This window comes from Helianthus annuus, chromosome 9, assembly GCF_002127325.2.
Source record: "Helianthus annuus cultivar XRQ/B chromosome 9, HanXRQr2.0-SUNRISE, whole genome shotgun sequence".
Taxonomy (NCBI): Eukaryota; Viridiplantae; Streptophyta; class Magnoliopsida; order Asterales; family Asteraceae; genus Helianthus; species Helianthus annuus.
This window is the reverse complement of record NC_035441.2, coordinates 163,279,795-163,292,771: the sequence shown is the minus strand read 5'-3', so window position 1 is coordinate 163,292,771 and position 12,977 is coordinate 163,279,795. Positions and strand designations below refer to the sequence as shown.

At 31.9% G+C, this 12,977-nt stretch overlaps 1 protein-coding gene across 3 annotated transcripts; it reads right to left on the bottom strand.

Annotated features, from left to right (window-relative positions):
• Positions 1 to 3,972: 3,972 nt before the first annotated feature.
• LOC110874887 (queuine tRNA-ribosyltransferase catalytic subunit 1-like) lies at positions 3,973 to 8,669 on the bottom strand. Of its 3 annotated transcripts, XR_004867724.1 has the most exons (8): positions 8,526 to 8,669; positions 7,864 to 7,964; positions 7,111 to 7,302; positions 6,137 to 6,230; positions 5,750 to 6,000; positions 4,963 to 5,190; positions 4,731 to 4,860; positions 3,973 to 4,371 (listed from the first exon to the last, which is right to left on the bottom strand). XR_004867724.1 is itself a non-coding variant. In XM_022123251.2 (3 exons), the coding sequence occupies exons 1-3, from the start codon at positions 6,422 to 6,424 to the stop codon at positions 5,858 to 5,860; spliced, it is 270 nt and encodes an 89-aa protein (XP_021978943.1). In that variant the 5' UTR covers positions 6,425 to 7,104; the 3' UTR covers positions 5,197 to 5,857. The 3 variants fall into 3 exon arrangements, 1 of the variants encoding a protein (XP_021978943.1); XR_004867723.1 differs by having other exon boundaries at positions 7,864 to 8,669; XM_022123251.2 differs by lacking the exons at positions 3,973 to 4,371; positions 4,731 to 4,860; positions 4,963 to 5,190; ... (1 more) ...; positions 7,864 to 7,964; positions 8,526 to 8,669 and adding an exon at positions 6,392 to 7,104 and having other exon boundaries at positions 5,197 to 6,000.
• Positions 8,670 to 12,977: the final 4,308 nt, after the last annotated feature.

Below are 12,977 nucleotides of genomic sequence, written 5' to 3'. Positions count from 1 at the left end.
AATTACAAAGAAAGCAAATACATGCTACACGATAAGTATAGAACAAATAATATATCTAATCACATACGATTTTAATTATGTGATTCTAAATGCATGAATAGATACCAACTTGGTCAGTATAGATCACTGAATATATCTGAGATAAGGTTGTACTAATAATTTTGGTATTTAAAATGTTGGCTTCTAGTTTTTACTCAAAAGTTAAGCAAATAATTGATTGGACTACATACAAGTAACTAACAATATTTTCACTTTCACGTTTTCTTTGGTGTTGTAAATTGTAATCTTCTACAAACGTGTAAGCAATTTCTTCATTCTATGCATGTTGAATTAGATAAAGTTGATGTCATGTCAATAATGTAAGAAAACAATAACTAAGAAGATGATACGTGCATACACGCATTCTAATCTAAATTATAATTGAAACACGACCGTATTGATATATTATTGAAATATGGTATGTAAAGTGAAATTATTTTAGTTAAAAAAATCTACTGAGATATATAAATTTACGTAACCCTTGTGTCATGACTACAAACCACTTACTTGTGGTGGAAAAAGTCGTAAATGTATTGCAAATGGCCATTTTAGCGATAGACTAAATCAACTGCAATCCTTTCTACAGAAAATTGTTTTGGAACGGATCCTTTTCGAGGACCTTTGAGTACTACATATGTCGTTAAATAAGAGAAATAATTCCGGATTAGACTAATCCGTCACAAACACCCACTTTTAAACAATGATTTATATGATCCAAAGACGCTCTAATGGTGATCCTCTAATCCAGTTTTTTCAAAAAGATATAATACTATTTTAAAACATTATAACAAACACTTGCCCAATAGATTTACATGTATTGGCAATATCTTTTTTATAAATAATTTAGAGCATAATTGTTGATTAGCATACATAATAGTTCGAGTCTGGGTGATAAGGGTTTCTCATAGAGTGGTTTAAATTGGGGATCTATTGTGCGAAAGGGCTCTCTAACGCGAACCCAATTAAGACAACCGACAACGTATGATATACCTCTCGACATTCGCGAATAATTCACGTATTTCAAAAAAAATAGCATACATAAGACAATTCATAGTTGCTATTGATGATGGCATGAAAAGATGTGCATTGTTTGGTATGGTATCCTTGAGATTTTGTGAAAAGGAGGAAACAAGAAGGATCAAAAACTTGGTCATAAAGCTTGGGAAAGAATTAATGGAGAGTTGAAAAGCTAAATCTCGAACCTAACGTTACATACTTACACGCCATATATATTTCAATATTTTTAACATGATATTGTATATAACGTTTGAATTTATCGTCACATACGTTCGAATAGAATAATATATTTCAAATAGAGGTGATAAAATGGAGACGGCAAGTTAATTACACACGTTTTTTGTTTATTTATTTACTAGGTTATTAGACCGTGTATTACACGGGTTTAAGGATAGAAATTATATAATTTTAATAACGTCTGCACAAGTTTACATAACTATTTTTTTTTTATACTTTGGGCAATGCTACATATGATTGGCCATGTGTAAAGAGCGACACTTTTCGAAACAAACCAACCTTACATAGTGTATGTCCTTGATTTTTAATTATCGTAATGACAAAACATACGGAGAGAGGAAGCTGCCTTCTTTTAATTTCAATATAAACAGTCATTAATTGGAATCTAAGGATAAACCTTCAAGTGCCAATTTTACTTTCACATAAGGTTTGTGCCTCATAACATGATTGCCATTCATAGGACCTCTAGTCGAGTTCCATTGCATAAACCATATCTTTTTATCAATATTTCTTAACAACGTTATTGGAACATCAACCTTTAGTAATGATTTATATTTTGGCAAGCCTAAAAGTCTAAGTCCATTAAGGATATCTGATTAGTATAAATTTGCATCAAAATTATTATAAAGATACTCTAACTCTCATATAGTATCAAAACTTAGATATTCTTTTTCTTCGCCAAGTAATAGTGTAAGCAAACAATCATTAACTCCTGTACAACATCATTTGTAGGTAGACGTATAGCTCTATCGCTATAATATTCAAATTGTATGGAATTTAAACAATATTAGGGTGAATACCAAACCCAAAATAAAGTATTGTGAATTCTTAATAATATGTTATATATTGGTTATAAAGTCTTTCTATACTAATAAATGAAAATTTTTTCTGAACCTGTGTCACTTCCTGGTTCATTCTCACCTTATTTTCCTATTTATATCTTATATAAAATAATAATAAAGCAATAAGGGATAATAATTTAAAAAAAATAGATAAGAATAAATATAAGTTTTTCTATAAATAATTTTAAATTTGATTTATTTTGTTTTAATTTCTACTCTTAAGTATGCTATCCGTAGGTGTTTTTAATAAAAGTTTTTATAATCTATACATATAATAAAAGAAACCATGTTAGGGACAAGATAAAGATAAAGATTTTATTTAATTAGTAGTTTTAATTGTTTTTATATTTTTATGATAAGAACAAGGATAACTGATAATCACATATTAAAATAAAAATATTTTATTCAATACATGTAGAACATATATATTTTTTATATATGGTATATTTAGAATCCTATTTCTAATAAAGGATCTTATTATCCTGTTTTACACTCTAATGAAATAATAATATTAAATCATAATATCCAGCTTATCTCTTGTATATTTAATATTTTTTACTAAAATATTTATTTTCTTTTTTTTTCTGCTGATTATCCAACATCAGGTAATACGTAAGTTTCTAACCTAATAATAAAAAAAAAAAAACAAAGTAAAATGTTATAAACTATGTAATACACAACTCTCTAACCTAATAAAAAATAAAGTGAGATGTTACAACAAGTAAATAGTACCTCAAAGTTCCTTTTGTTAGAAAACACATCTTGATGACTAAATGTTTTAACGAATTACATTATTCGTGTAAGACATGTGTTTATTCAAATCGTACAATACACGAGTTTTAAAAGATGTAACTATTTTATTACTTAGTATATAAAATTATATTTATTCAACCCGTGTAATACACGAGGTTCTAACCTAGTTAGACATAAACCATCAATTACCTACCTGAATATACCAACTCAAAAGCTGCCGCCTTTTTTTAATATGTTAATATTAGATTATTAATTAATATACCAAACTCAAAAGCTTTTTATTTATTAGTTAACTAGGTTATAACCCGCGAATTTCGCGGGTAGAGAAAATTACTTTTTATTAATCGAACTATGTCAGAAACTTGTTTTATAATTATTTTGAATTGAAAGTTGTAGTCATTAGGGTTGCAAAGAAACTTGTTTTATAATTGTTTTAAGTTGAAAGTTGTAGTCATTAATTGAAAGTAGTGCACTAACGAACCGAACTAATAGTGACGGAATTCCCGTCAGGGAATCTCTTAATTATATACAATGAATGTGCTCTTTGACCAAAATTTTCATGAGCTTCTTGTCTTTTAACCATTTCGTCATGTATTGTTCTTCCGGCTTCCATCGTTTTTTTTTCTTTGCCAAATATCTCATATTGTTAACCATTTTAAGAATAAGAAATTTCAAGATCATCAAGCCTTTGGCGTGTTTCCTTTTTAGTCAAACTTTTTTTTATTTTATCCATCTAACCGGTTACGTTGTAAGAGATAAAACACTACATCAATTGACAATTTCCGAAGTAAATAATTAGTCGAAACTGAGACCAATATCATGGCCATCAACATGTCCATAAAAAAAACTATCTATAACATAGTGTAAACATGAGTGCCAAGAGTGTACATCCCATTTTGAATCCCTAGTTAATTAAAGGCAATTACTTGTGCTTAGAGTGACAGCAAAAAAAAAAAAAAGGACAAAATAAAAATGAAGCATAAAAGGATAAAAAGGTGAGTGAAGAATAAAGCTTGAATAAATAAAAGATTTACATGTATCCCATCCCTGAAATTACTCAACAATAAAGTCCTCACACTTTGTTACTCGCATAAAAGTTCTATTTTGGGAGATAAAATCCCTGTACATATCAAAATATAAATGAAAAAGTCTTTTTTTCATGATTAAGTCCCTAAACTTGAATAAAAAAGACTTCTTCACTAAGTTTTAGAAGTCTACGGTTCTCACAAAAATAAAATACATGGAGTTACATGCAGATTCAATGAAAGTCTATAAGGTTTTCGGACAAATGTCCGATAGGAACATACTAAAATGTGATATAACGTGTTACAAAATAAAATGTGATATAACATGTTATAAAATATTACCTAATCAGGTGCACCCGGTGCTTTCCAAACATTAGCTGACTTGGTTGCATGTACAGAAACTTCATCAGCAATGTAGTTGACAAGCAATGTAGTTGACAACTGGTTTTCATCTAGATCTGTAGTATCAGAGCAAAAGAGAAAAGGATAAGTTCACTATTTCAGATCTATAGTATCAGAGCCTCCTAAATCATTTATTTAAGATCATTATTGTACAAATAATTTGTTTGTAATAATAATAAATAACACATTAACTGTATTTAGAAAAATAACTCAGTCATGGTTGTAGGTCAACCCAGGCAGGTCCATTTCAACCCGCACTAATAAATAAGTGTTTTAACTTATTACCCAACCCGCATCGACCCACCAACTTGCTACGTTAGTATTTAGTTAAGTATTAAAAAAAATTAATGAATAAGTTCATCGCTTTAACTTTTAAAACAAAAAACTGAAAAAAAAACCCAAGCTTTCCTCAGACCATCGATTTAATTCTGAGCCGCAACCGACTACTCGCCTCAATCTTTCACTTTCTTCATGTGCTCTTTGCTCAGACCATGTATTAAAGCTTCTATATTATGGCCTTTATTAGAAGGTATAATTAAATATGTCTGCATTATCAATAGCACATTAGATTTGCTACATGAGTTTAAAAAGAAAACTATGCTGTTAATTTGAAAACTTTTATAATCATTAAAACTCAAATTAAGAACCTGTAAATAGGCCACAATAGTTGATACATTTATGAAGCTTGATAGAAGCCTTAGGAAACAACAACACTCGATTTCTCTATTGCTTAACAAAGGTGGGTTCGTATTGGTCAGAAGATAAACACGTTCGTTCGGACATGTCAACATTTCAGGTCAAAAATTTTAGTGTCTCGGAATGGTGTATTGTCTTCTCCGGCCCACCTATTCGGCACCCGTAAAACGACAAAACAACTGCCAACCACAAAAAAAAACTTTTAAATAAAATTAATACTATTAATTATGGGAATTCCTATCAACTTTCATGCAACACGAAATAGTAAAGTACATGATACATCTCAGCATACAAACAATAATCCAAGTAGATAAATTACATCAGCGAAGCTCAGTAAAACCCTAACCCTGAACCAAATGACATTGTCACATAACTTGTTTCCCCGACCTTCAAGAAAAAAACAATCTTCTTCCATTGTAGTTCTTATCTTTTGTTTAGCACAATCTAAGAGGAATCTATGAAATCAGATACAGTCATTGATATCAATGAGTTACATTCAGATAAATTTAAGTGCCATATATTTCAGTTCAGGAAAATAGAAAGGAAAACATTTAAAAATTGAGCACCGCGTGCATAATCTCCCTTGTATCAGGTGAATTATATGTGAGAAGTTTATGAACGACATATGGGTATGAATCTTCAAAAGTATTCAAATTTGGATCTCTAGCCATTGACAATCCGATGAATTGCAAAGATATAAAGCTGGATATAAATATATTCTATACATGATTGGAATACCTTCAAAGGAAGCTAGAGATCGTATCAGAAGAGAATAATATGGTGGCATGAGGAAATTATACTTGAAGGCTATTGACCACACTTTACCCAGCACCTACAGAAGAAATTCTAAAGGTCAATAAATTTGTGAAGACCACCTAATTCATCTATAAGCTCAGAAGTCGGACGGAGTGCTGAATGATATGTATTTCCGAGTATAATTTGGCATCCAATATCCTCAAGTTGGTTGGTGGTCAAACCTTTTATTGTCCCTGTAGCCGTAAAAACATACTTCTGTTACAAATGATATATAAGATATGAACATGCAGTGTTTGTGTGTCTATGTGCCAGATTAATGATGCTCAAAATAGGAAACATATCACATGTACTGTAACTCAAAATTATGACCTTGTGTTCCAACGGGCATAAATAGTGGTGTCTCACAAACAAAGTGAGGGAGAGTTAGCCGGGCTGCACGAGCACGATTGAACCTCCCGAGAATCTAGCAAGAAAAATCAAAAACATGTTTTTTAGTTAAAAAATTCCAACTGTAAAGTTATAATTGGCAAAAATACATGTGAAGTTTATAAATTGTTATGCAACCAATCATTTGTTATCTTACATAAAAGTACAACCACCCTCATTTGTGACATTTTACAGTACCTGGCATGTGGTCTCTCCACCCTTCACAACCATAAATGAACAAAAAGAAAGAATTGCATCTAATTTTCATTCTGTTTGGAAACAATCCAAAAACTTTTTGGCCTCAGATTCCGATTTAACATCCACCTGTCACAACGATGCCACAAAACTAAAATGTTTTCCGTAAAAAGTACTCATTTTTCTTCAACAATCCCACCCATAGCCAGGCTATTGGTAGAGTCTGGGGAGGGTGAGATGTAGGCAAGCCGTACCTCTGTCACAGGGGATAAAGAGATTGCTTCCAGTTAGACCCCTAGCTCCAAATCCATATTACAACAATCGTTTTTCTCCAAAATGTGTCAAATTTATACACATGGTTCAATCCATTCAGAGCTTGAATTAGGCTCATTCATTTAACCATATGTTAACTAAGCAGACTAAGTCAATTCTCATTTACTTTCGACTTTGTTAACTATATAAATCAAGCTACGGAAAGTTCAAAAATGCAAAAACTTTGCTCAATACCTATTTTTTTATTATGATATAATTACTTCCAATATAACATATAACAAAACCAATAAAACAAATAACATCTCTTAACATAAACAAATAAACCTCATTAATTCATTCACATTCGTATCAATCACACACCACCAATCACCTTTCCTAACTTCATTAAAGTTTAATGTCACAACTCTAAATTCAATTAGATTCAATGAATCTGTAATCCAAATTGATACCTCAAAACAAAGAGCCATCGTGCAACAGTGTATCCTCTTGAAATCGAACCACTTACTACATGCTGAACCATCAAAATCGTCAGGACGTCACCAGCGGAAACTACACCCGCAGCCGTCAGGGTCACAGTGAAACCCTATTCCACTGTTGCTGTGTACCAAAATTGTCATCAACATCACCCTTAGTCGCCGCCACTGTCATCAAAGAAAATTCGTTTACAACATCAAAGAATAAGAAGAAAACCTACAAATATAGATTACATTAAAATAGCATATCAGATTATATATAAAACACAGATCGGCAAAAAGAACGATGAAATGAAGATGTTTATTACAAATAAATTGAAAAAGTGGTTCATAAATATTTAGTGGTTCATAAATGAAGATGTTTATTACAGATCGGCATAAATATTTACTGGGGAACTCTAGTATAGCTTTTAACTCAAAACAATCATAAGTACCATATTGCCAGATTAAACCATAATATGTAACATACCCAAATGTATCAAAATGAAACTTTGATACATTTTGTTCTGTCAAAATTTGTTGAAAAAATAAATTTTGGATTGTGCAGGATAATCGGTTTGTGATGACTGATTATTGACTGATTATCTTATTCTGTCACACAACCACATCCAAAAAGCTAAATAAAAAAACATACGGGTCAGCACTCGAATTTAATATCAAAATTTTAGAGACCCGATTAACCCGACCCGATCTACCAACAACCAAACCTGACTGACTGAATAAATATACCAGTTGTCTTTGTAGCTCTGTTGTCGTTGCTGGCAAATGAAAAAGCACTGCATAAGAACATCCAAAAAGCTCTGTTGCCGTCGTTGGCCAGTGAAAAAGCACTGCATAAATCGAATATTCAAATCAGTAGAGCATACATCTTCAAACTTCCAAAAGAAAAAAAACTACTAAATTGGAAACCACATGTTGGATGTTACATATTCCACTGTCTCTTCCTGCAAGTAAATCGCACTCAGTTAACATAACCTAAAAATCAATACTACATATTCAACACCAAAATCGGAGCACATTTGATTCACCGGACATTTATAATTAGAAAGAAATTCTATTTTCTCTCCTATTTACTACGGCGACGAAGAATCAAATTATCAATAAAACCCTAATCGGTAGCACACTTTAGCAATAAAGAATTGTTTAAAAATTCAGCAAAAAATCTGTAGATAATTGGCAATATTTCCTGAAACAAATGGAAGAAATGAGGACATGAAGCTTCAATGGACAAAGGATCTGAATCTGGTGAAATCAGAAACAAAGATCCAACAAAGAATACATTTATAACATCAAAAATCAAGGATCCAATATACCGAGAATAACAATATGAAAAGGAAAGGGTTAGGATTAGCACTTACAATTGATCGATAAATTGGAAGCAAGAAACATACCGAAAATCATAAATTGGAAGCAAGAATCAAAGTTTTACACCGGATTATGCTCATGCTTGATGATTGCTGATGCGATTAGGGTTTGTGGGGATGAACGATCATTATCTTCTTTGCGAAACGAAGTGAAACGGCCAGAATGATAGGATTTCAAAATTAGGGTTTAAGGTGCATGAAGAGAATAAGCATATTTATATCACGGGTGTGGTATGACCCGAAATAAAACGGATCCCGCGTCCAAGAAGAAAAGATGTTATTTAGAACGGATTCCCTCTCAAAATCTCCATCTACTCCACCATAGGATGCCACATCAGCAAAATGGCTCCACCATCACATACCACATGACCTAAATCATCTCATTTATTAATATATATAGATTATTATAAAGTATTATTATTTATCTCTAAAGTAATTGTTTATCCAATATTATAATTATTATCCCTTGTTATTAGATAAATAGGAAAATAAAGTAATAATGCATCAGAAATTGACACACGTTCAAAAAAGATTTTCATTTATTAGTATAGATTTATTTATTTTTTGTTATTTTTATGTGTTAAATAAAATACATTGTTTTGATAATAAATAAAATTAATTTTAATGAAATAAATAATAATACTTATATTTCTATTGTCTTTCTAGCTTTCTCATTTCTCTTATTGAACTAGTTCCACGGATGTCGTGAATTGTTACTTCTGGACTTGTTAACCGGGATTGATCACATTCACATACTACAACTGCATAAAAAGAAAAAGATGAAGGTGGCACATATCTAGTAATCTTTTGGACCCATGAACCTAATAAATAGAATGATGCCACATTATTTAAACTCACTTTATTTTTCTCAGACTACCCACATTAGTGATCTATGATGATCAATAAGACAAAAACTTTACAATTTAAGAAAAATAAAAAAGAAAATTTTGCAACCCAACCTTGGCAACCCGGTCTCTGTGACAATCCATATTGTCATATCTTTTTGCTACTTACCAGCTTGTCATTGGTTCATAATTTTTTAAAGGAACATATTATCTTACATTATCGTACAATGTTGCCATACTTTCATAATCACTTCTGATTTTATATTGTACAATATTGTGATACTTTCATATTAACTTATGATTCTCTATTCGGTTTCGTATTTTCTCTCATGGATCATTCGTTTTCAACTTTTTATTTGAATCTTGGTTTATCGATTTTATTTATCATAATTTATATTTTATTAATTATTTATCATAATTTATATTTTATTAATAAAAAATTGTTTTAGGTTGGGTTGCTAATGGGTGTGAAATTTTGTATAGGATTGGCTTGTTTAAGTGAAAAAAGAGATTATTTTTTATAATTGAAAGGATGGCTTGGGTTAGGTTTTGAATGTGAGAATCTAAAGGGAGGGGGTTATGATCTAGTTGAACCCACTACACATCTCAACTCACCATACACTAATACCATGTCACATCACCATCCAATACTAAACAAATACAACATTGAAACTTGTGTATATCAGGTCCATTTAGCACGGGTTCAAAACCTTGGAATCCAACTCACAAGCCAATTCCATAGTGGTTGGAGCGGTGTTCCCATGGTATCCTCTTCATCCCGTGAGCGCCCCCACCGCCCTTAGGCTTGTCGCAAGAGATTGCATAGGTGAACAAACTCTAAAATGAAACTAAGTGTATGCTCCACTATTTAATGTAGTACTTAATGACTTAAAACTTGGTTGTTAGACCATTTGTTATATCAAATCACTCATATCCATCCCTCTCACCTTTTTTAACAAAATTAAATAAAGAGGATAGAGAACGAGAAAGATTTTTTTTTCGCGTGGGGGGAGGCAGTATTCACCTCAACCCTACATTGCCACATCATCTCCTTTCACCTATCTCCTGCACCTATAATTTATGGCCTTAACATAAGAATCTTTCTTATTAAAGATAACAATAGATGTGATCAAGTCTGTAAACGAACCGGAACGAAGCGCATGTTCGTGTTTGTTCGTTTTTAAATTTAACCGAACACCAATACATAATTGAATAGGTTTATTAGTTCATGTTTGTTCATTAATAGTCACATTCGTGTCCCTTCGTATTAAACCTAAACGAAAAGTTCACAAATGTAAACTAACACAAATGAGCATAACATACAAAAAAAAAAACTTAAACAGACATAACAAAACAAAAATAAACGGACACATATAAAGAAGTTGAGAGCAGCTGCCTACAATGTGATGTTATGGTTCATACATACCAACAATAAGTAGTTTATTTTATATATAAACTAGTATTAAGCACCCTCGCGTTGCAGCAGAGGCGAACACCAATGGCACACTACTGTCAGCAACCACCAACACTAAAGTTGCGCGTGTTAATGCGAAGAAATTAAACCGAAACGTAAAACATATAAAAGAATAATTAAGTCGATCTAGGAACCGCGCGTTACGATGAACCTGTCAAACGGGAAAAAAATAGGTGACGTAAAAACGTTTAACCACACACGCATGTTACGCTATGTTAACTTGCAAAATTTAGAACGGAACGTAAAACGAAAATTTTGCGAAAAATGAAAAGTATAGGGGACCAAAATTGAAAGTAAAAAAGTTGTGAGGTTAAATTGCAAAAGATGAAAAGTTTTGGGGTTAAAAGTAAAAAAAATAAATAGTTTAGGGTTAAAAGTAAAGAATATTAAATAGTTTTGGACTAAAAGTAAAAAAATCTAAATTGTTTTTCGGAAAACACCCAAAATATAATGTACAACACCTTATGCATAAATATGTTGAGAAACATAGTATTGGGTAATGGGTAATTATTAATCATTTACTATAAGTTCCGGTGAAAAGTTTATTTTTATAACTAGAAAGCCCAATTACTAATTGTTATACTTGTAAAAGTAATTAGAAAGCCTCTTTTATGTTTATATTTATATAAATAGGGTAAGGATCAAATAGGAAGTTTATTTTAGCTAGGAAGGATAAAAAGCAATAGGATTATGACATGTGGCAAAATTTAAAATAAAGAAGAAGGGTATTTTAGTCAATCATATCATTTCTTCTTCCTTCTCCCCAGTAACTTCAAAACCCACCATCTTCAACCTTTTCTTCACTTACTATCTCAATAATCACTACATTATAGTGCAATTTTCGTCATCAATCAAGGATTCAAACACCCGATCAACGTGTTCTTCAGCTTTTTTGAAGAAAACCCAGTTTAATTTCATTCAAAATCTCTTTTTTCCCGTGATTTTGAAGATAATCACTTGATCCGTTCGATTCGATCGCTGATAAGTGTTCCTATCATTCAAATTTCATTAATCGTTGAAGAAATCGGCTTCGATCCATGTAAGAAATTCTTTAATTTCATTTTTATGATCTGGGTTTTTGATTTAGTCATTGCGTTTTACGATCTTTGCGGGGGTCCGGGGGCAGGGCCCCTGGTTGCAGGGTCCAAGGGGCGGCAGCTAGGGCTGTTCATTTTTATCCAAAACCCGAAACCCGACCCGAATTCAAAGCTACCCGAACCCGAATTAGCAAATACCCGAAAAACCCGAACCCGAGAAACCCGAACCCGACCAACCCGAACTTTAAATGGTTCGGTTATCGGGTCACTTTTTCCAGGCCAAAAACCCGAACAAACCGACCTGAAAAACCCGAAACATGAAACCCGAAAATAAAACCCGAACATTTATTGTTTTTTTTTCTTATAAAAGTGTTTAGATTTTGAGTCTTTAATAGATAGAACACTAAGTTTTGGGTTTTTTTAAATATTATAATAGCATATTGTCAATTAATCTTTGAACTTTGATGATATTTATAAAGTAACAATATGAATTTTGATGATATTTTGTAAAAAAAAAAAAAAAAACATTTATTTTCATTTTACATCTAAACCCGAAAACCAAATAACCCGACCCAAACTAACCCGAACCCGAATAACCCAAACCCGACTAACCCGAACTTTAAATGGGTTGGTTATCGGGTCAAGTTTTCCCAGAGAAAAACCCGAACAACCCGACCCGAGAAACCCGAAACCCGAAGAAAAAACCCGATGAACACCCCTAGCGGCAGCCCCTGGCGGGGTCCAAGGGGCAGAGCGTAATAAAAATGCATCAGAAAATTTAATTTTCAAAAAATTGCCTCATCTTCTAGTTCTGTGAACAACAGTTTCTGGTTCTGTGAACAGCAGTTTCTAGTCATTGCGTTTTAGAAATAAAACATTTTTGAAGTGTTTTTACTCATTGCGTTTTAGGTAAACACATTTTTATGTGTATTCAGTTCATTGCGTTTTAGAGAGAACAGTTTCTTTTGTGTTTTAGGCTATTGCGTTTTAGAAATAAGACATTTTTATGTGTTTTCTAGCCATTGCGTTTTAGAAAAAAGACATTTTAAGCGTTTTCTTGACATTGAGTTTTAGAAATAAGACATTTTTTGTGTTTTTTGTACATTGCGTTTTAGGTAACACA

Excerpts from the sequence above, each read along its gene's own strand:
- LOC110874887 (XM_022123251.2), bottom strand. The coding sequence starts at position 6,424 with ATGGTTGTGAAGGGTGGAGAGACCACATGCCAG. Across the intron at positions 6,231-6,391 it reads GTGGAGAGACCACATGCCAG|ATTCTCGGGAGGTTCAATCG; the intron begins GTACTGTAAAAT and ends TTTTCTTGCTAG. Across the intron at positions 6,001-6,136 it reads TATGCCCGTTGGAACACAAG|GGACAATAAAAGGTTTGACC; the intron begins GTCATAATTTTG and ends TTACGGCTACAG.